The 24,587-nt window shown below is 42.2% G+C and overlaps 1 protein-coding gene across 4 annotated transcripts in view; it reads left to right on the top strand.

The window, feature by feature from the left end:
- gabrb1 (gamma-aminobutyric acid type A receptor subunit beta1) overlaps nucleotides 1-24,587 on the top strand; it is a 149,329-nt gene that overhangs the window by 78,999 nt on the left and 45,743 nt on the right. For all 4 annotated transcript variants that reach the window (XM_061795720.1, XM_061795717.1, XM_061795718.1 and 1 more), the window contains 2 exons: nucleotides 4,758-4,901; nucleotides 17,251-17,403. In XM_061795720.1, coding sequence (XP_061651704.1) covers nucleotides 4,758-4,901; nucleotides 17,251-17,403 — 297 coding nt within the window. The remainder of the gene's footprint in view (nucleotides 1-4,757; nucleotides 4,902-17,250; nucleotides 17,404-24,587) is intronic.

Raw genomic sequence — 24,587 nt, 5'->3', positions numbered from 1 at the left:
TCCCATGAACTTGGTCCTGCGCACCCTCTTCACCGCAACACCGTTGATGTTCAGGGGAGCATGCTGGGAGTGCGCTCTCGTGAAGCCCACAACAAACTCCTTGGTTTTTTCCACATTTTGGGAGAGATTATAGTCCATGCACCACCCGGTCAGGTGGCTCACCTCACTCCTGTAGTCTGTCTTGTCTGTGAAGTCCTGTTTTCTAAAAGTTGTTGATGATTTAAAATTTGTGTCCTGCCCGTCAGGAAGCTGTAAATCCCCTGGTAGATGGCAGGTGAGACGCTGAGCTGGAGAAGCTTGGATGAAAGGAGTTCAGGGATGGTGGTGTTGAACGCTGAGCTGAAGTCCACGAACAGGAGCCTTGCGTAGGTCCCTGCACTGTCGAGGTGTTCAAGGATGAAGTGCAGTCCCATGTTGACTGCATCATCCGCAGACCTGTTCGCTCGGTAGGCAAACTGCAGGGGGTCCAGCAGGGGACCTGTGACGCTCTTAAGGTGGTCCAGCACGAGACGTTCAAAGGACTTCATGACCACAGATGTCAAGGCGACAGGCCTGTAGTCATTTAGACCTGAGATTGCAGGTTTCTTGTGGACTGGAATGATGGTGGAGCGTTTGAAACAGGATGGTACTTCGCACAGTTCCAGAGATCTCTTGAAGATCTGAGTGAAGACTGGCACGAGCTGGTCCCCGCAGACGTTGAGGCAGGATGGGGACACATGGTCTGGGCCTGCCGCTTTGTTAATCTTTTGTTGTTTGAAGATGCGTCTCACATCCTGTTCGTGGATGGTAAACGCAGAAGTCAGAGGTGTGATTGTGGTCGGGGGTGTGGGGTGTGAAAGTGTCCTTTTCAAATCTGCAGTAGAAGGTATTCAAGTTATTGGCTACTGTGCTATTGTTCTCAGCTTGGGGGGATCGCCGCTTGTAATTAGTCAGTGATTGGAATGCATGCCAGACTGATTTACAGTCATTAGCGCTAAACTGTTTTTCCAACTTTGCTGCATGGTTCCTTTTTGCAATGTTAATTTCTTTAGTCAGCAGGTTTCTAGCGCGATTATACACGGCCCTGTCCCCGCTCTGATATGCGTCCTCCTTAGCTTGGCGAAGCTGCTTAACTTTGGCAGTGAACCATGGCTTGTTGTTTTTGAATGTGCAAAATGACTTTGTTGGTACACACACATCTTCACAGAAACTGATATAGGATGTGACAGTGTCCGTATATTCGTCCAGGCTGCCAGCTGAATTTTCAAAGACACCCCAGTCTGTGCAGTCTAAACAGCTTTGAAGTTCCATCTTTCCGTAATTGTTCCACTTTTTCACTGTTTTCACTGTAGGCTTCGCGCATTTAGGTTCTTGCCTGTACGTCGGTATTAAGTGAATTAAGCAGTGATCAGACGAGCCCAGGGCGGCACGAGGTATAGCACGGTATGTGTTTTTTAGCGTAGTATAGCAGTGGTCTAAAATGTTAGTTTCCCTGGTAGGACTGTCTATTTGCTGCTTGTATTTAGGGTGTTTGTGGTTGAATTTAGCTTTGTTAAAGTCCCCGAGAATAATGAGGGGTGAGTCCGGGTGTTTTTTTTTTCAATTTCGTTGACTTGTTCGGCGATCATTAGCAGTGTGGCGTTCGTGTTAGCTTTAGGCGAGATGTACGCTCCAGCGAGGATGAATGATCCGAACTCACGCGGCGAGTAGAATGGCTTACAGTTCAAAAACAGCGACTCCAAATGCGGGCTGCAGTGTGTGCTGAGCTCCGTGACGTCCGTACACCATTTTTCGTTGATATAGAAGCATATCCCGCTGCCTTTTGTTTTCCCCGATAACTCCGTGATGCGGTCTGCTAGGTGAAGATGAAAACCCGGAAGCATGACGGCGCCGTCGGGTACAGCCTCACAAAGCCAAGTCTCCGTAAAGCACATGGCGGCGGAACGTCCTGAAGGGAATATAGAATACTTTATATTGTAATGTGTAATTCTAACTAGTTTGGAAGAGAATGTGTATTGGAGTATAGGGGTATTTGGCCCCATCGGGGAGTATTTGGAGACAGATCTCAAGGAAGAAAGGAACTATGGGGAGCCACTATAAACATTGAATGCAGGAATGTGAGCCGACATCTGCAGGCGACACCTGGAGCAGAAGTCTGGAGCCAGATCAAATGGTCATCATTCTGCAGGACAACGATGACGTCAGATTACGGACCAATCAGACGACAGCGATTACATACTGGCCCGTTTGAAACATTGTATAAGTCTGGGGTAGAATCAGAGAGTTTCAGTTCGACTACTTTATCTGCTAAGGATAAGATAGGGTAGTTACGAACCCAGAGCTCTGCAAATGTATAGACTCCTCTGTCAGGAATAAATTGATTGGTTTTGATACATTGTTGTGAACGAAGTTCTTTCACGAAAACGAACACGCTTGGAACCACGGGAGTTAGGAGATTTTAAAACACAGGTTCCTTTAGTCCGAAGTCTTTACTGGTCTTCATCAGAAGATGAAGCTCGTCCATTTTGTTGGGTAGGGAGCGTACAATCGCGAGGTGGATCGACGGGAACGCCAATCTGTATCCTTTCTTGCGGAGTTTCACCTGGAAGCCGGCTCGCTTTCCTCTGTGGCGTCGCCTCCGTCTCCATGCGCCGAAAACCGCCAACGCCGCTCCGGTGAATAACTCGGGGAAAAAAACTGAGCGGATTAGCGAAAGTTGGTGAAAGAAAGTCCGGAGTAGCCTCCTAGATGGTTAGCAAGTCTCCCCTTGTGTAAGTGAGTCATGTAATGTCTCCAAAGATGAACGAAAAACACAAAAACAAAAACAATACTAGAGAGCGCGTAACCGAGGCAACCACACTGGTAGGCGCCATCTTGGTATTGTGTTCCGTTAAATAACCATTGCTTTAATTTAGGTGTCAAACTTAAGTGAATCAGTGTCCACTTTTATACCCAGGTTGTTAATGATGGACTTTTGATATTGCGCTAAGGGACCCAAATCAACGAGGGGGGTCAAAAGTGCCACCAAAGACCATGACCTCTGTCTTTTTTTCATTAAAATTTAAAAGGTTAAGAGACATCCAGGCCTTAATATCATGTAAGCATTTGAGCAATGGCTTAGCACAGTAGGAATCTGACTTTTTAAGGGGGGCATAGATCTGACTGTAATCTGCATAGCAATGAAAAGAAATACCATGTTTCCTGAGAATTGAGCCGAGTGGGAGTAATTAGAAAATAAGAGAGGGCCAAGCACGGAACCCTGTGGCACCCCATGTGAAAGGGAAGCAGTTGAGGACAGAGTCAGCAAGGCTAACAAAAAAGATTAGCTGAAACAAGTAGAACCTGAAAGATTCAAGTGCTGTACCTCTGATGCCCACCCTCTGCTCCAAATGAGTAATCAGGATATCATGGCCCACAGTATCAAAGGCTGCAGTCAGATTTAAAAGTAGTAAGACAACACAGTGACCAGAGTTAATCGCTAAAAAGACATCATTAAAAACTCTTAAAAACGCTAATTCGGATAGGAAAGGGTCAATAATCCATCTATCCATCCATCCATCCATTTTCTGAGCCGCTTCTCCTCACTAGGGTCCCGGGCGTGCTGGAGCCTATCCCAGCTATCATCGGGCAGGAGGCGGGATACACCCTGAACTGGTTGTCAGCCAATCGCAGGGCACATACAAACAAACAACCATTGGCACTCACATTCACACCTACCGAGTTGTCAATCAACCTACCATGCATGACAATAAAAGCACCTTGAACTTTGAACCCTCAAGCATGGCTATTTCAGCATTGGAGACATTTACCCATATAAAACCAAGCGGCATAATTTTTTTTTTGCTGAATTAGAAAAAAAAGTGGCGGCACGGTGGACGACTGGTTAGAGTGTCTGCCTCACAGTGCTGAGGGAGCGGACTGAAGCCGTGGCCTAAGGTGATCGGTGCCTGTTGTGGCGGCAATCCCAGAATCCGTTGGTGGACACAAATGGTGAGGGATGCAATCAAGTTGAAGGAGTCCTATTGGGCCTTTTTGGCCTGTGGGACTCAAGAGACAGCTTTGTACTGGCAGGCCGAGTGGAATGCAACTTTGGTGGTCACTGAGGAAACAACTTGAGCGTAGGAGAGGTTTAATGAGGCCATGGAAAAATACTTCAAGGATGGCTTCAAGGAAATTCTGTGGAAACATTGCAGCATCAACATTGTCTAGTGGGGACTTTGACATGGGGCGTTGTGAGTCGCTGGGAAGAATACTTCAAAGACCTCCTGATTGCCACCAACATGCCTTCCTTTGAGGAAGCAGTAAGTGGGGACTCTGAGGCGGGCTCTCATACCTCTGGGTTTGACGTCACTGAGGTAGTTAAAATGCTGCTCGGTGGCAAGGCGAGACTGTCTCCCGGCTGGCCTGGGAACATCTCGGAATCTCCCTGGAAGAGCTGGACGAAGTGGCTAAGGATAAGGAAGTCTGGGGGGCTTCTGTGCTTAGGTTGCTGCCCCCATAACCTGACCCTGGATAAACTGAAGATGCATCCATCCGTCCATCCATGTTTATAGTTAGTATGACAATTGTTCAGATATTAAGTCTCTAAAAAGGTAAGGACTCTGCATAAAATGTGTGCAATTCCTCAAGGTAAATGCCATATTTCTATGAAGCATCTTAAATTAAAGATCAGATTTCACACTTCGACAGCATCTTGATTGTTATTTCAAATGTGTTATGGTGTATATAAAAGCAAAATCATACAAATAAAACTAGTCTTGTTTCCCTGTCTCCCACAGATGGATATACAACTGATGATATTGAGTTCTACTGGCAGGGGGGAAGCAATGCAGGATCAGTGACTGGGGTGGAGAACATTGAGTTGCCCCAGTTCTCAATCATAGACTACCAAACACTTTCCACTAAAGCTGTTTTTGCCACTGGTAAGTTAAGACTATTTTGACTCCCCTGGGGTTGTCACTCCATTGGGATCCAACCAGCAACCTCTTTATGTTTTTGGAATTATCTTCTCGGGATCCCACTAATCAGGTTAGTGTTTCCCAACTTTTATTGAGCCAAAGTACCTCTTTTACATTAGAAAAATCACATGGCACACTGCCAAACAAAAATGTCGCTGTGAATTATGGGCCTGTTTAATTGAACACGGAGCGGATATACACGCAGGAAGCTACTGTATGGCTCATTTTGTTGTATGAACGGCAACAGATGGTTTTATCATATGCAGTACACAGGTTTATTCTACCTTCTAATGGAAGAGCATTCAATTGTTCTACCTGTCCCTCCCTATTTGTCACTGGCATAGATAAATGAACAAAGATATATTTGTAAAGAGTAATAATTATTATTTGGACAAATTAGGTGAACTTGGATAATTTCCCGCACCACCCCTAATGATCTCTTTTCGTACACTTCTGTGTCACTGCACCCTGGTATTACAATACCACATATTGTAAGGTGTTGTGAATGTCAGGTTCTAACAACCTAGAACATTTAATAAACAATAAACAAGAAAGGAAGACAAGAGACTGGTTCTTTTTACTCGTGAGTTGTACACAGTTACAACCTCCTACCGCTCTGAGCACACTCTGCCGAGCCCTCTCTTTGTATTTCCTTAGGGTGGTTCCTAGTTACACAGGTGTTGCTGCTGCTATCTTGAGATAAAGGCACACACAGTAGCAACGTGAAACAATCACAGATATGACTCATTGTGCAGATGATAATGCCGATGTGTTCTTCTTTGGCACTGATAGTTTCAACCTTCGACCGCAAAATGTTCCAGCCGCTATCTTTTGAGGAGGACACAGTCCTCTTCACAGACAACTTCAACTTTCATGATACATTCAACATTATACTGTTGAATTAATGCTTTGCAATAGGATTAGAGTAAACATGAGATGACTGATATCCATTTATTCTAACAGTGAAAGTCGTAATAATAAAAACAATAACACCAACAACAACAATGATAACGACAGTGGTGGGATTCATTTTGTATGCGTATTAGTTCAAAGTTCACCATTCCAAAAATGAACTACCTCAGTTCATAGTTCATCATTCAAAAATTTGAACTAAGTTCACCGTTCAAAAAAATTAACTGCTGTAATTTCTCGTGTATAATGCGCATTCCCCCCCCCCCCCCCCCAAAAAAAATTGCCAATAGTGTGCATTATACAAAGGTATAGGGTGGGAAAAAACCTCACATTTTATAAATGTATGCCACCATCTAGAGGTTATGAAAAAGCTGTACACTTTCATTCTAATATGCCACGCCCCCTAGAGGTTATGAAAAAGATGTAGCAGACACTTTTATTCCAATATGTCAGGTGTACATATGACTGAATATATGTGTATATATATATATATATATATATATATATATATATATATATATATATATATGTATATGTATGTATATATGTGTGTATATGTTCATATATATATATGTATAAATCTATGTCTATATATATATATATATATATATATATGTATATATATATGTATATATCTATGTCTATATATATGTATATATAGATGTATATATGTGTATATATATATATATATATATATATATATATATGTATATACGTATATATGTATAAATGTATATATATATATGTGTATATGTATATGTATATATGTGTATATGTATATATATATATATATATACACGTGTATATATATATATATATATATATATATATATATATATATATACACATATAGGCGGCACGGTGGCCGACTGGTTAGAGCGTCAGCCTCACAGTTCTGAGGTGCGGGGTTCAATCCCCGTCCCCGCCTGTGTGGAGTTTGCATGTTCTCCCCGTGCCTGCGTGGGTTTTCTCCGGGCACTCCGGTTTCCTCCCACATCCCAAAAAACATGCATTAATTGGAGACTCTAAATTGCCCGTAGGCATGACTGTGAATGGTTGTTTGTTTCTATGTGCCCTGTGATTGGCTGGCAACCAGTTCAGGGTGTACCCCGCCTCCTGCCCGATGATAGCTGGGATAGGCTCCAGCACGCCCGCGACCCTAGTGTGGAGAAGCGGCTCAGAAAATGGATGGATATATACATATATATATACGTATACGTATATATATATATATACGTGTATATATATATATATACGTATATACATATATACATATATGTATATACATATATATATATATATACACGTATATATATATATATATACGTGTATATATATATATATATATATATATACGTATATACATATATATATATATACATGTATATATATATATATACACGTATATATATATATACGTATATACATATATATATATATATACGTATATATATATATGTATGTATATATGTGTGTATATGTTCATATATATATATGTATATATCTATGTCTATATATATGTATATATGTATATATATATGTATATATCTGTCTATATCTATGTATATATATATGTATATATGTGTATATATGTATATATATATATATATATATATATATATATATATATATATATATATATATATATATATATATATATATATATATATATATATATATATATATATATATATATATATATATATATATATATATATATATATATATATAGGCGGCACGGTGGCCGACTGGTTAGAGCGTCAGCCTCACAGTTCTGAGGACCCGGGTTCAATCCCTGGCCCCGCCTGTGTGGAGTTTGCATGTTCTCCCCGTGCCTGCGTGGGTTTTCTCCGGGCACTCCGGTTTCCTCCCACATCCCAAAAACATGCATTAATTGGAGACTCTAAATTGCCCGTAGGCATGACTGTGAGTGCGAATGGTTGTTGGTTTCTATGTGCCCTGCGATTGGCTGGCAACCAGTTCAGGGTGTAGCCCGCCTCCTGCCCGATGACAGCTGGGATAGGCTCCAGCACGCCCGCGACCCTAGTGAGGAGAAGCGGCTCAGAAAATGGATGGATGGATGGATATATACATATATGTGTATGTATATGTATATATGTCTATGTCAATACTACTTCTTTTAAGAAATAATTAGAAATAATCCTGTTCGTATCGCAACACCTTTTACCCTTCATACATGTAGGAGATAATCACAGGATGCTACGACATTACTGCCATCACCATTTGGTATAATATATCTACAATCTGTAAAAGCCCCAGATTGTTTTATCATTAAATATGATTTTTTTGGGTATCAACATTTAACGCATTAACCACTGAAGTAATTTCTTATGCCAGTCTGACACTGGAAGGAAGACATGCATGGATCCATCCATTTCAACAGCACTTATCCTGTTGAGTCGCGGGGTGTTGGAGCCTACCCCGACTGAGTTCGGGCAAAAAACCCTAAACTGGTCGGCAGTCAGTCGCAGGGCCCATATACTGTAGAGACCATCACTGAGTGGGAACCAAACCCTCGCTGGCTGCATTGAAGTCAGGCGAATGAACCACGACACCATAAGTAACTGGAAGGAAAACAGTAAATTTTAAATAGTTAAAAGAAAGACGTTTTTTTTTAAATCTTGATCAAACCTCTTTTCGTGGAGACCTTGTGTGGTCTAGTGTCCCCCAGAACTGGACAGGTGTTGCGATATCTCGTAATTTTTAAAAATTGTTTTAAATCAGTGGTAGTGACAGTGAAATATACCAATTTCAGGATACTTTTATTTTGTAATGCCACATCAGATTTGGGTGGGACCACTTTTGTTCGAGACCTGGTGTGGTGTAGTGTCCCCCAGAACTGGACTGGTGTTGCGATAACTCACATATTTTTTTTTATGAATTTTTGAAATCCGTGTTCATGACAGTGAAATATACCAATTTCAGGAGACTTTTATTTTGAAATGCCACATCAGATTTGTATGGGACCTCTTTTGTTGGAGACCTGGGGAAGCGTAGTGTCCCCCACAACTGGACTGGTGTTGCGATAACTCACAGAATTTTTTTAATGGATTTTTGAAATCCGTGTTCATGACATTGAAATATACCAATTTCAGGAGACTTTTATTTTGAAATGCCACATCAGATTTGGATGGGACCTCTTTTGTTGCAGACCTGGGGAGGTGTTGTGTCCCCCAGAACTGGACCGGTGTTGCGATATCTCATTAAAAAGATTTAACAGATTTTTTCAGCAAAATATGCAGTTTTCAGAGATTTTTATTTTGAAATACAATATCAGATCTTCATCAAACCTCTTTTCGTGGAGTTCTTGGTGGTCTGTCACACAAATCTGGACTTGTCTTGCGATACCGATGGGATTATGTTGGGGTGGCTTTGGCTCAGTAGGTAGAACAGGTTCGAATCCCTGCTACAACTGTCCGCATGTCGAAGTGTCCTTGGGCAAGACACTGAACCCTAATTGGTTCCCAGTGGGCCTGGCAGTGCCTTGCATGGCAGGAGTCGCCCATTGGTTTATGAATGTGTGTGTGAATGTGAGGCTTTGTAAAGCGCTTTGGGCACTGTGATGATGTAGATAAAGCGCTATATAAGTGCAGTCCATTGCCATTTATTTTTCCCAAGATATCATCCATTCATCCATTTTCTGAGCCGCTTCTCCTCAGTAGGGTCGTGGGCGTGCTGGAGCCTATCCCAGCTGTCATCGGGCAGGAGGCGGGGTACACCCTGAACTGGTTGCCAGACAATCGCAGGGCACATACAAACAAACAACCATTCGCACTCACAGTCACACCTACGGGCAATTTAGAGTCTCCAATTAATGCATGTTTTCAGGATGTGAGAGGAAACCGGAGTGCCCGGAGAAAACCCACACAGGCACAGGAGAACATGCAAACTCCACACAGGCGGGGCCGGGGATTGAACCCGGATCCTCAGAACTGTGAGGCTGACGCTCTAACCAGTCCGTCACCATGCCGCCCCTAAGATATCAAATAAAGTACATTTTTTAATGTATGTATGTATGTAATGTATTTCAAGATTCAAATTAACTTTGCTGGTTGCATTCCTAAACCGAAGAGCACTGACGTCCGTATTATTGGGAAGTTTTTATTTTGAAGTTGGCTTCGCCGCGTGTTTGCGACCTATTACCGTAAAGACTAGTATGAACAAAATTAGGGGCGGCTGGCTTGACTGCTACTTTACGAGTGGAAGCTGGCTTGACCGCAGTAAAAGTTATCGCATTACCAAATGCGACGTAAAATGAGGTCTTTGGCGATGCTTTCCTCAATTTCCTTCGCTACAATAGGCGATGCCATGTTTTTAAAGTTTACAGTAAGTAAAACCTTTTTCTGAGGAGTCAGCACCTCTCAAAACAAAGATTGAACCCTTTATTTCTCGTCACTCAACGAAAATCGTGGATTGATTACAGAAATTAAAACTGTGTGGCAGACAGAGATAAACAGAAAGGCAATCGCTGAATGGTGCAGAGCTGTCAAATGTTAGAGAACGTAGGAATTTTGTTCTGAAAATCACACTTACTCATTCCAGCCGTAACACTGAGTGTATTGAGGTGGATTTTTTCACCTGTGGTTCCGAGTCGGAGGTCACCCGGGAGACCTGCGGCTTTCCGTCGGGCAAGGGATGAATGAAGACTTCGAGACACTTGGCGTTTGGGCTAATTCGATTTATTGAACAAGCCTTAGTGTCATAACAGCTGCTTACATTGCTAGAACAACGAAAACGCCCCCGAAAACCCCTGGATCTCAGTTTATCAGAATCAGAATCATCTTTATTTGCCAAGTATGTCCAAAAAACACACAAGGAATTTGTCTTCGGTAGTTGGAGCTGCTCTAGTACGACAACAGACAGTCAATTAACAGAACACTTTGGAGACAGAAAGACATTGACAAATGTTTAATTCTCTGGGCGTGGAATTAGCCCCTCCCTGGGTGCACCCGGAAGATGGCCGTACCTCATGACCATATTTGGAATCGCACCCGCCTGCTGCCGCCTCACGTTCTAGCTACGCCCTTATTTTATAAGATACAAAACAATCCTCTTTGCAGACCAGGACGCCTGTTGTGAACCCAAGACATGTTACTGTCTGGGCGGGGAATGAAAACCCTAATAAACATACAAATGGTTGACGGAAGTCCTTTGATGTAGAACTTCAAAGAAAAGATGGTTGGCTTGAATACAGATCTCCAAACATTTGGCCCTTGCAAAGGAACTCTGATTGTGGTACTATTAAAATATACTACAATATCCATCCACCCATTTTCCGTACTGCTTATCCTTACGAGGGTTGGGGGCGGTGCTGGAGCCTATCCCAACTATCTTCGGGCTAGAGGCGGGGTACAGCCTGAACTGGTCGCGAGCCATTCGCAGACACTGAGTAAAAAAAAATTTTCATTAATTTGATGAAATAAACACTATATTGTAAAAACAAACAAACGGTGCATCCACTTTGAATAGTTGCCCGACTGTCCTTTTCTCCAACGTCCATCTCCCTCGCTTTCCGAACACTTCCCGTTACCTTCATGGCCCCCTGGACAATCGGAAACCACAGACTTAATAACAAAATGCAGGGTTGCTACAATAGGATTTGTGTTTTACCACAAGGCAAAAAAATCTCTCTATACATATTAGTTGTTCAAAAGGTCAAAATATGACTATGTATATGGAGTAAAGTGTTTTAAAATTTATAAAAAAGCATAAAATTAGACAGTGATTTAGCTTTGAGGACGCTTACTACGCTAGTGCCTGCATTTGAAAAGCCTGCACACACGCGCACGTAGATAGGCATGCATCCGGCCAGTCAGAGGGAGGGTCCCATCCCGTCCTGTCCTTCACTATCTCTGATTGAAGACTTGTGTGGATTTCTTACTGAAACATGGCGTACGCTCAAATCCAGAAAACGTCGTAAGCACAAAAATATCCAGATGTATGAATCTGTGCATACGCATGAATCCAAGCACATTTCCTTTGTACATCCCAATCAATGTAGAATTGAGTGCACATTTTGGAGTAGCCGACCCCTCCCTGTCCACGCCCACATTTACATATATGCACATCATATTTAAATGAACCCGGCACCTGCGATCCCAATCTCTGCATGATCAGAAAAAAAGATGATGAGCAAGGTAATGAAGAAAAAAAAATCTGAATGTGAAGTTGAGACGCTCAATGAAGTGGTGTGCAAAAAAAATCCTCTTTGGCACGCTGTGCTCTGATGTTAACAAGTGAAAGAGGAGTGAATGGGACAGCGTGTGTGCGGACTGTCAATGCTGTGGGGTCAGAACAGCGCTCAAACGCTGAACTAAAAAAGAAGTGGTCAAACATTAAGGTGGATGTGAAGCGGAGGACAGCTGCCGACCGCCAAAGTGTGGTCAAAACAGGCGTTGGAACCGGCGCAGAGGGCCTCACCCCGTTTGAGAAGAGGGTCGCTGCAATCATGGGTGACACTGCTCTCTCAGGGGTGATTACCCTATAAGGTAAATACCATTTATTTTTATCTTTTGAATTCAAATAGAAGCATGTCACAATATTAAAGCGGATATCAAAAACGTTGACTCCTGTTTGATTACTCAATTTATTATTTTAATACACAGGAGAGGACACGCAGTCGCAGCAATGCGCTACATGTTCGGGGGAGTCGTCCACCGTCCCCAGTGTCTCTGGTGTCACAGACGTGGAGGATTCCTCCACCGTTCCTGGCATCTCCTCCGGCATCCCCAGCGTCTCCAATGCAATTACGCTCCAACAACCCGCTGCTGCCCCACCGACTGGCCGTGTCCTCACCCGTGCACACTGATAAAGAGTCCTTTGAATGTAATTAATTTGAACATGTACATTGGTTGCACATTATTAAAATGGGTTAAAATGACATAATTTACCCCTCTTCTCCTAAAAAAAAAAATCATTTTAACACATTTTAATCATGTGCAACCAATGTAAATGTTTAAATTAAGTAAATTAAAAGGACTCTTTTTTTCAGTAAATGTGCTGGAGTCAGAAGAAGAGATTGTGAGGTCAATAAGCGGCATAAATGATCACCTTGATCAATTAACATGGTGTCCTCACAAATATCAGTGATTCATTAAAGACACTGGTTAACAAGTGAATTCTGAGTCCTTGCCTCTTTTACATTGTTGAAATAAAATGTTTCCAAGCAAGAATTGTTCATTTGTCTCACAAGTCAGTTTCCCAGCATCACCTCTAAGTGTCGCCAAAGCACCAACAGCTGTTGAAAACGTGCGTACGCCAGCCATGAAGTTGGGGTGAGGCACCGCACATTTCCACGGTCATTTCACTCTTGATACATCTGAACTTTACCGTGAAAAAGAACGTATGCCACGTTTCTGTGCTTACGCACCTTTTGTACATGAGGCCCCAGATAGGTTTTATGTGTCTGCTTTCAAGTTGCATTTTTTTCCTTAAATTGCTGGGTTTACAGGTGGACCTGCTCTCATTTTTTATTTATTTATTTTTTTCAGCAGCACCATTCATAAGTTAGGGCGCATATGCGACCAAATTAGTTCCACTCGAGAGCCGACTTGTCAAAAAAAAATTTTTTTTTAATTCGTACACCAGATTTCCAGCGCCATGGTGGAATTTTTTATTCCATATTTAATCCACTTTGTCCTCAGACACAGATTCATTTTAGTTTATGCATGCATCCCTGCTCATTTTTGTGCATCTCAGACACGGGAAGCACATTATACGAGATCCCTGTAATAATATAACAAATTCTGAGTTAATGCAAATCAATTTTAGAGAGAAAGCTGATTAATATTTACCAGGTATCTGAAAACAAGTCATTTAAATATACCAAATATCCGAGTTATTTAGTTTTAGATGTAGTCACTAATTAGGTGGAATTAATTTACATTGACTAATTGTCGAGACTGTGTTTGGCTGGAACCAGTTGTAGCAGATATGGGTTGACTTATGAATTTAATTAATTTAGGAAGAAAGAATGAGCTGGAAGCGGCACCTGCGTCACTTCCGGTTTATCGTAATTTTAAATTACAGCGTTATAAATCAACCTATTTGCTATATATGAGGGACACCACATCCCTTTTTATGTGAATAAAATTTAGGCGAAGCGACGAGAAACCTGTTTATCAGTCTCTTATTCGGAAGGTGGCTACACTTTAGAAACTTTGATGAGTCCTAGACTTCCAGAGGTTTTTGTCCCGAACCCAAACACACACACACACGATGCAAGTGGTGAATTTGATAGAAAATTTAATGATCTAACATGGGGGAATCTACAGGGTAAGGACAGAGAAACACAAAACAAACAAGGTACAGACGAACATTGGCAAAGGAACTGACTTGTGAGGTGAGATGAGCAGAATGAGCGTGTAGTGAATGCATATAGCTGAGGATTCATGTTCTCGTTAATTTAAACCCAAATGTGCACTAATCTGTACTTTTAGTAGACCGCAATGTTGGATTTACGTGTCTGGAACATATTTGAGGCAGGCGGGTCTGGCTCCCGAGTGTTCGGCCGGCCCAGTCCGCACCAGGAACAGGTGGATTCGACGGAAGGGATGAAAAAAAGAGGACCAACAAGTTCCCAGGCAGGACGTCTTTCGGGTGTCTCTGTTCGCAAGATGTTCTGAGTGGGTGCGTTGCGTCTGCTTCCGTTCCCTCGGAGTGAGCTCGGGCGCCCAAACTTAGCTCGGAGCGCTTGCGGGATGCTCTGCAGCCGTGGACCGTCCAAGGTGTCTTTGTCACCCCGAGTGAGGTGGCGTCCTGCCTGGCCCGGTCGTCGGCAAGTTGGTCGGGGGAGACAAAAGGCTTCGGGGTGAGACCAAAAAGCGCCTGACCACAGCTTTTAAAATAATTCATAAAATATGAATTATTGGATTTTAGATAACGAGACCATTTCCTCACCTTGCATTGTTCCACGCTCATCCTCTTTAATACCGGTAATGAATGTTTCAAATGTTGTGTGGTATGGAGAACATTACTATTTTCCATGTGACATTTTGGGTGTGGGGTGAAACATTTCATCTGGTTTAGTTAACAATAGATTTGACAGACATTCAAGTTTGCAGCAATACAGTCACTAGTGGCGTTCATGTAAAGTTCTTAAAATATTAACTCCCAGTCCGGTACGCACAGACTATGTTTTATGAACCTATGTCTGTAGTGTCGTTCCGTCGCCCATGGGTGTCGCTGTTGCCTGTTCAAACTCCCAAGTGTCAGTACTCAACAGGGTGGAGGCGCCTTTGTTGGTGAAATCCTCCGACTGGCGGAAAGTTAATGAACTTAGCATCTGGGGGCGAACTCGGCATCCTTGGGTCTCCGCTTTGAAGCTCCGTGTGGCCGTAATTCACTTAGCGTTGGCATGGCAAAGCAAATGTCTGTGTCTTGCTCCTGTGGATTATGCCTGTTGATTTGTTTAACGTCTGCATGTGAAGTTGCGTCTCCCCAGTTCATGTTTGTCTACCTCGGCAGGGAGCACATCTGCCTCAGAGTTCTGAGGACTAGGGTTCAAATCCCAGTCCCGCCTAGGTGGAGTTTGCATGTTCTCCCCGTGCCTGCGTGGGTTTTCTCCGGGTACTGCAGTTCCCTCCCATATCCCAAAAACATGCATGGTAGGTTGATTGAAGACTCTAAATTGCCCGTAGGTGTGAATGTGAATGTGAGTGTGAAAGGATGTTTGTTTATATGTGCCCTGCGATTGGCTGGCGACCAGTTTAGGGTGTACCCTGCCTCTCGCTCAAAGATAACTGGGGTAGGCTCCAGCACGCCCATGTACCCTAGTGAGGGTACATGGATGGCTTGCCACATTGTGCCATCATTTTTTTAATATATCGAATCTACTTAATATCATGCCTTTTTGTTGCAAGAGTTTGCTGAGGTCAGTTTACAAATTACAATATGTAGGAAAACAGAAGGTAAAATGTTTTTGGTGCAACTTAGTTTACGCGTACATTTAAAACCAGTTTTTCTGTCGCATAAAAAAAAACATTTTTTTGAACAAATAATTTCTTTCAATGTTGAGTACAGAACAATGAGTCTCGCAGAGCCACATTTTAGATAAAAATTTAATAATTCGCTAGAATTCAACCACAGATGATATATCCATCCATCCATCCATTTTCTGAGCCGCTTCTCCTCACTAGGGTCGCGGGCGTGCTGGAGCCTATCCCAGCTGTCATCGGGCAGGAGGCGGGGTACACCCTGAACTGGTTGCCAGCCAATCGCAGGGCACATAGAAACTAACAACCATTCGCACTCACAGTCATGCCTACGGGCAAGTTAGAGTCTCCAATTAATGCATGTTTTTGGGATGTGGGAGGAAACCGGAGTGCCCGGAGAAAACCCACGCAGGCACGGGGAGAACATGCAAACTCCACACAGGCGGGGACGGGGATTGAACCCCGCACCTCAGAACTGTGAGGCTGACGCTCTAACCAGTCGGCCACCGTGCCGCCACAGATGATATAAATCATCATAAACATTCACAAAAACTTTTGTGTTCATTGCGAAATGGCTAAAAACCTTATTTTTCTTTGAAGGAAGGAGTACAATAGGCTCCCCGCTATTCGCAGGGGATACGCACTGGGCCATTTCACGAATAGCAAAAAATCCGCAGCTAATTAACACCCATTATAATAGCAGTGGTGGGAAAAATTCTTGAATAAGATGCCGTTAAAACTGCCAATAAACGTTTTCGGAAATGTTCCCACCCCCCCAAAAAAGAAAAAAACAAAAACAAAAAGACATTAAAAATTTAAAAAAAATATCTGCAAATAGTTGAATCCTGGCAGCACGGTGGGCGTCTGGTTAGAGCGTTGGGCGTCTGGTTAGAGCGTCTGCCTCACAGTTCTGAGGACCGGGGTTCACCGGCCCCGCCTGTGTGGAGTTTGCATGTTTTCCACGTGCCTGCGTGGGTTTTCTCCGGGCACTCCGGTTTCCTCCCACATCCAAAAAACATGCATGGTAGGTTAATTGAAGACTCTAAATTGCCCGTAGGTGTGAATGTGAGTGTGAATGATTGTTTGTTTATATGTGCCCTGCGATTGGCTGGCAACCAGTTCAGGGTGTACCCCGCCTCCTGCCCGATGATAGCTGGGATAGGCTCCAGCGCTCCCGCGACCCTTGTGAGGATAAGCAGCTCAGATAAGGAATGGATGGATGGATGGATGGATAGTTGAATCCTCAGGTGCCGAATCACGACGATGCGGGGGTCCACTGTATACTCATTTATGTTGAGCACTGTACAATTAATATGACATTATTATAGCTTTGCTATAACAACAAATGTAGTAATGCCTTAAGAATTTTCATTGTACTATGTATACTGCATAAATGGTATTTGAATCTTTTGTCTCCATCTGAACACCTTGTCTTCCTGACTTCACAGGGTCTTATCCACGACTTTCACTGAGTTTCAAGCTGAAACGAAACATTGGTTATTTCATCCTGCAAACCTACATGCCCTCCATCCTGATCACCATCCTGTCATGGGTATCATTCTGGATCAACTATGATGCCTCTGCTGCCAGAGTGGCTTTAGGTCAGTGAGTTTTTCTTGTCTATTCTATTCTATTCTATCATTAAGAGTGCAAACATAGCAGTGATGTTACTTACATTTTTTAATTAAAAAGGAATTCAAATCAGGAACGTATTATTTACTGTGACAACCTGTCCCCCCAATATTAGATACAAAACACATTTTATTGCCGACTGGCATTAAACACTCGTACATGGGAGAGCAGATTTTATTTTGCATTTTTATATGTCAAATTCAGTGTTGCCATTATTAGACCTGGATGCTCCATGCTGACAAATTTTCTGAGGCAGCTCAGCTGGGCTGGATGTTTTCTGCAAAATAAAAAAATTAAACAAAAAACAGATGCATTCCTTTATATTGCATGTTATGTGAAATGCATTCTGAAATAACCTTTAGTGATGAAGCGAGGATGGTTGACAATTAGTAGCAATAATGGTGACTTCACAATTAATTAATTAATGCCTGATGAATTAATTGAGATTAATTTTTACTCTGGTATGAGTGTCAGTAAACAATTTAAACATAACAATATGCTAGTTTAAATTTCACTCTATGGACCACCCAATTTTGTAAAAATTGGAAAACTTTGACTCAATCCCATAATCTGAAGGGTGCCTGCATAAATTGAAGTTTGTTGTTTCGGTACAGAGTCAACATTACTGAGCAAATAAAATAACAAACAACACGGAATGGAGTTCTTTATATAAAGTATAAGAATAATTTATTAACTAAAATACAGTTAACAAAGAATGAGGGATTAGTTCAAAAGTAAAATATGGATATAGGAACACAGAACCAAAAATATGAAGAGTAATTGAAGGAAAATATATGGCAGTCGGTCGGACTCAGTACAGCAGCTGAACCCTGGTACACAAGGATTTTTCAAATCTTAAAAGATTTCTTATCTGTGACAGACCCAGCACAAATAGATTAAAAAAAAAAAATAATCAGATATTTAACAGTTTTGGTCATATGGTGTGTAATGTACTCCGATAACCTCAACACAGAACATCACACACATAAAGATTCTATTCGACCACCGATCGGCCTACAAATCCTCCGAGGCAGAAATCTCACATGATCACACGTGATCTAATAAAACCGAAGAAGAACACTTATGGGTATGTGCCGATGTTACCCAAGGGTTTCTGAAGGTTGCCAGAAGCGGGAATGTTTTAAAATGGCAATGGCGTCTCAAAAAGACTTGCTTTGGAAAATACTTTTTGCCGTCTGGGGAATCCACTTTTATTCAAAAACACATCAGGTAAGACTTGTTTGTTTTTATTTGGTTTTATTTACCTTGTTCCTGAGTCAGGGTGCTTCTTGATTGGCTACATTCTGTTCCACGTCCCACTTCACGACATCATGACTTCCCCACACACATAAAGATTTTGGGTCGTAAATATTGAACATGAGCATGAAAAAAAAAAAAAAAAGACCTGATCTGGCTTTTCACTGATGTGCGGGCTCCCACCATTCACTTTCCACTTAAAGAAGGCTTCCTACTCCTTCATCACATTCTAAACTCTCCGATTTATTGTTTGATCTCTAATTCTTAACTATTTCATTTTCTCAACATGATTTTATCATATTTAATACTACCATCCTTTTACTTATCATTTCCGACCACACATTGTATGTTCTAAATGACTGAATCTGAGCTGATAACACAATTAATAGTTAGTATGCTAAAACAATAGGTCATTGACCAAGTCACACATTCAAGATTGACAGGTAGTAGAGTGTCATGAATGTATGTGCGAATGTGTAAATATCTAAGTAATTGAACATTCATATAATCATTAGGACAACAAAGAAGCCAACTGTCTTCTCATTGGAATGTGCCACTTTCTGCCAACCAGAGCCCATTTAATTGAACACAAAAAGCTGATCAACTCGCATAAAGCTAGCACTTATTCTGTTGTATGAATGGCCACAGGTGAATACACAGGTTTATTGTACCATCTGCCATCTAATGGAAGAGCATTTCATTGTTCTGCCTGTTACTATCCGTTGCTGGCACAGATATAGGAACAGAGAATAAACAATATAATTTAATTAATAATACTTTTCAGACAAATTAAGTGAAAGTGGGCAGCACGGTGAGCAACTGGTTAGGACATCTGCCTCAGTTCTGAGATGGGTGGTTTCAAACCTGGGCTCTGTTTGCATGTTCTTCCCATCCTTGTGGGGATTTTCTCCGGTTACTCTGGTTTCCTGCCACATTTCCAAAACCTGCATACAGCCAAATTAATTGGATCACCAGGAAATGTTTGTGTTTTAACATTTCTCTCGACGTCTTATCGAAAATATCGCAATACAAAGTTAATGACTATCTGTATTCATGCATCTGGTGCATTTTTTTGCCATATATTGTAAGACAAAACCTTACATGTTACAAAACCGACATAGTTTTGTGATTGACGAGATATTTCATCATCCCTTTTGCTATTGCATCATCCACCGCTCACTGCTATTCGCCTGCCGCTGAAATATAAAGATTAGACTGCGGAACAATGGCGAAAGGTGATGAAAGTCACTTTTTTTTGTCCAAGGCCAACGCAGTCAGCATGTTCGAAGATCAGAACGGAGAGACCCTAAAGGAATGTGACATTGATCAGTCCATAAAACATCCCGAAATATGTATATATATATACACATACATATATATACATAATATATATATATATATATATATATATATATACATACATATACATATATATATATATATATATATATATATGTATGTATATGTATGTATATATATATATATATATGTATGTATATATATGTATATATATACATATATATATATATATATATATATATGTATATATATTTATGTATATATATATATATATATATGTGTACACAATTTATAAAACGTATCACACAGAATATTTATACCATTCACACTTAGTCCACGTTTTTTCTACAATAGAGGCCTGCGCAGGACGTGCCTGTGACACGTAGAACCACTTGTCCGATCTGATTACTCGTGGAAACTCATGTGTCGGGATATAATAGTTAACCAGCGCTTTGACGACAGACGGCGCGTCCTCTTTTGCACAAGGATAGGCTTTGGGCCATCCAGAAAACATGTCGACAATCATTAGTACGTACCTTATGCTTTGGACTGGCTCCACCATTGTCAGTTCAGTCCGTTACCACCACATCATTCGGGCATTGGCCCATCTCAGTGTGTTGCAGTTCCCGCTTCGTTGTAGGGCCAACACTGAAATCTTGACATATATCACAAAAAACACGAAAATCCTTTACCTTACGCAGAAGATCAGGGGCCCACCAAAAGCGCTGCTTGTACAGCATTGACACATAACTCTCATGTGCCGGGGCGTGTGCTTCCTCAACCACTAACCACATGAACTTTCCTGTCGTTAAGACCAGTCTCCTAGGGTCTCTCGTCGGGACAAATCACAGATTCTCCATGTCATCATAATCAGCTTCTTTCTCTTGCCACTCACGTTTGTCTTCCTCTGGCGCCGCGCACTACATCAACTGTTACTGCAGGGAGAAAGTCAATTAACTGATCCTATTTAACAACATATTTTCCTTCCTCATCCAATTGATAGCCTGCTACTTTTTTTTTTTTTTTTTTTATAGCCGCGGCATCAGCCCCACCATTAATAAATAGTGACACTCTGACCTTCAGATAACTCCAGTGCCCTGCACATGGCCAGCAGTTCTGCAGCTTGAGCAGAGGGTTTCATAAAATCATTTTTGGACCAAAGCGTCCACCTGTGCAGGCTGCGTCCACCTGTGCCGCATGGAGCTCTGTAGCCTCCTCTTTGAGGTGGGGCCTCTCCGGGTCCCACTGCAGGTCTCTGTTGCATCAGTGGGGGAGCATTACATTGACGATACCAGTGTCCATATTGACCACAATTGAAACATGCTTGCTCCGGTGGAGGTCGGCGAGTGCTTCCCCTGCCCCCGTTGGTGTATCCCCTGTCACGACTCCCGCCTCTTCCCCTCGTTGACCCCTGCGCCATCCACATCTGCTTTTCTGCTTCCATTTTTTTTTTTTTCAATGGCCACTTTACGGGCCTGGGCCAATTGTAACTTCAAAAGTTGTTCCTGTATGTCCTTTACCTCGTCTGATGATTTGTGTTGTCTGTCGACAAAAAGTTTGAAATGGTGTGACACATGACAATTAAAGTAGCTATCTCCCCCTTTCATGAGGTCAGGGTCTTTAATAAGTTCAGTCCTAACTTCAGCTGGCAATGTGACAAGCAAAGTAATTCTATAAATAACATTTGCCTCCCTTAAAAGGGAGGGATGTGACCTTGTCTTATCTGTCCAAATACTTATGCAATTTTCAGTGAGAACTGGGATCCATGATAGGTTTGAAGTTCGGGTGCCTCGTCACCGTCAGCTTGGAGGGCGGGAACATGTCATGGATGACCGCAAACATACGTCAGCACACGCCAGGCTCATGCTGTCCGTCAACTTTTTCAGCCCCTGGATCCAAATTTCACCGCCAGCAGCCAGTCCGGGCAGCCGTTACTGTCTTCTTTAAAAACTTAAAATCTTTTAAAGACATTTTTTTGTATATTAACCCACCTTTTTGAATGCGGGCTCGTGCGAAATTGATGGGAGTTTTATTTACGCTCTACAATTGGTCTGTCATTTGAGCAGCTCCCTTGACCGGCAAAGCCGGATAAACGGAAGTCACTGGGGGCCGCTTTCGGGAAGGTAATTGCATTTAGTGGGGGAATTTGTCGCTCTTTTTTTTTTTTTTTTTGTTTTGTTTTTTTTGTTTTTTTTTTGGTTTTCTGCCAAACAGCTGTCATGGCAGTGGACACCAAACAAATCTCATGAATTTTTCTCCTCAATTTTTCATTCTCTTCTATTTTCTTATTCTCTTATTCTAAATCGTTTTTGGGGGTCCCAAAATCCCCAACGTCTACCGAAACGTTACAATTTGAAACCGCGTCTGATTTCAAGTCAGTCTACGACGGGACAAGCAGGTACCTTGTTACCCTACTTTCTCCCAGGATCTTATATTATCCTGGTGTGTCAGGAACCTTGTTACCCTGACTTTCGATTAGCAAAACAATAACAAGACAACGTCTAGTAACTATTGACAATGAAACAACTGTACCACAAGTCTCCCAAATTTCACAATTTCCAATGTGCAGAATTCGTGAATCAAACAGGTTTCCGCTCACCTTTTTCTGTCGGTGCACCGGGGAGATTGCAGTCCAATTGAATCCCTGTCCACTCCTTTGTCTTTTTATCTAATGCACTTCCAGGATCACGTCGGCGTCACCATTTGAAGGAACCTGAATTTTATAATCACCTATTACTCTTGAGGTTCCGTGCGTGTTTGTTTTCGTGAAAGAACTACAATTATAACGACGTGTTAAAAGTCAACCAATTTATTCCTGACAGAGGAGTCTATACATTTTACAGAGCTCTGGGTCAGCAGCTACGCTTATCCTAGCCTCAGCAGAGACAGCGCAGACTGAACAAAGCTATCTGTTCTTGCCCCCGACTTATACAATGTTTGAAAGAGGAAGTATGGAATCGCTGTTGTCTGACTGGTCCATGGTTCTATCTGACGTCATCATTGCTCTGCAGAATGATGGCCATTTGCCGCTGGCTCCAGACGCCGTCTCCACAGTCTTGCATCTCATGTTTACAGTGACTCCCCGCAGCCATTGTCTTCTCTGACATCTGTTCTTTGTGGCCTCCACATGCACCCTGCTGGGAGCCTTCTTGCAACACACTCCCACACCCTTATCTGATTTACATTCTATGCTATACTGCAATAAACACCCTTGTTTACCCCCAGACGTGTCACACCCTAATACCCTATATCACCTTCATGATGTAAACTCTGACGTCCCCCTCTCTCGAAGTTAGCCGTTAGCCACCTACCCCCTAGCAAGCTACTGACGATCGCCTACAAATACGCCCTGACCAATCGATGATTGTTACTTTGGGACAATAAACTTCTTAGTGTCTGTCGCACCACATTATGCTTTTCTGCTGTTTTGCAAGTGCTTTTTCGACTAGTTTTAACCACGTTCCCACCGCACCACGACCCACCGCCCCGTCCCGCAGCCTAGCGTTCCTTGTAACCTAGCAACCGCTAGCCCGCTAACTAGCCGCTAAGCTACTGCATACGCCGAACGCCGCAATTGCTTTTATTAATTTAAAAGTTTCCAGTTGTGCTTGCGGCGGCATGGTGGACGACTGGTTAGAGGGTCAGCCTCACAGTTCTGAGGACCCAGGTTCAATCCCTGGCCCCGCCTGTGTGGAGTTTGCATGTTCTCCCCGTGCCTGCGTGGGTTTTCTCCGGGGACTCCGGTTTCCTCCCACATCCCAAAAACATGCATTAATTGAAGACTCTAAATTGCCCGTAGGCATGACTGTGCGTGCGAATGGTTTTTAGTTTGTATGTGCCCTGCGATTGGCTGGCAACTAGTTCAGGGTGTACCCCGCCTCCTGCCCGATGATAGCTGGGATAGGCTCCAGCACGCCCCCGACCCTAGTGAGGAGAAGCGGCTCAGAAAATGGATGGATGGACAGTTGTGCTTGCTTTCAAAACGCTGAGAGCCGCGATTGCTTTCATTAATTTAAAGCTTTGTTTATTTCTCTTGTTTGCGAAACAGCTAAAGCCATTCAATCCTACCACGCAATGATCACGATTGTGATTAATTTAAATGTTCCCGTTGTCGCTCGTTTGCTAAAACACAACCCCTACAATTGTATGATTGAATCTTTGTGCCTTTTTATTTTTCTTTAACCAATTTTGAGATTTACGTGAGAGTATGACAAGCTTTAGCAACGAAGGCCCTGCATCACCCAAGCAATAAACTCCATCTTCCGTCCGCGTACGTGCACTACACATTACAGTAACCAGTTACTTACTCTTTTACAAATTGGTTCATTAATTAATTGCTTGTCTATTTTTAATCAATTTGTGTTTTATGTACAAAAACAAAATTTTTATTTTTGTTTCAAAACAAATTTGTCTGGAAATTCTTGCTTTTTTAACTTTTTCTGCTTCGCCTCTCTCCTTTGCCAAAGCCAACATCATTGGAAGCCTAAGAAGCAACTAATTAATTCACAAACTTAATTAGAAGTACATTTAACTTATACCCAAAGTTAAATAAAACTTATGTGAATTAGCTAAAGGCCTAACTTGCGTCCACAAATTG

This window comes from Phyllopteryx taeniolatus, chromosome 13 (assembly GCF_024500385.1).
Source record: "Phyllopteryx taeniolatus isolate TA_2022b chromosome 13, UOR_Ptae_1.2, whole genome shotgun sequence".
In the NCBI taxonomy this organism is placed as follows: Eukaryota; Metazoa; Chordata; class Actinopteri; order Syngnathiformes; family Syngnathidae; genus Phyllopteryx; species Phyllopteryx taeniolatus.
This window is presented reverse-complemented; position numbering and strand designations above follow the sequence as displayed.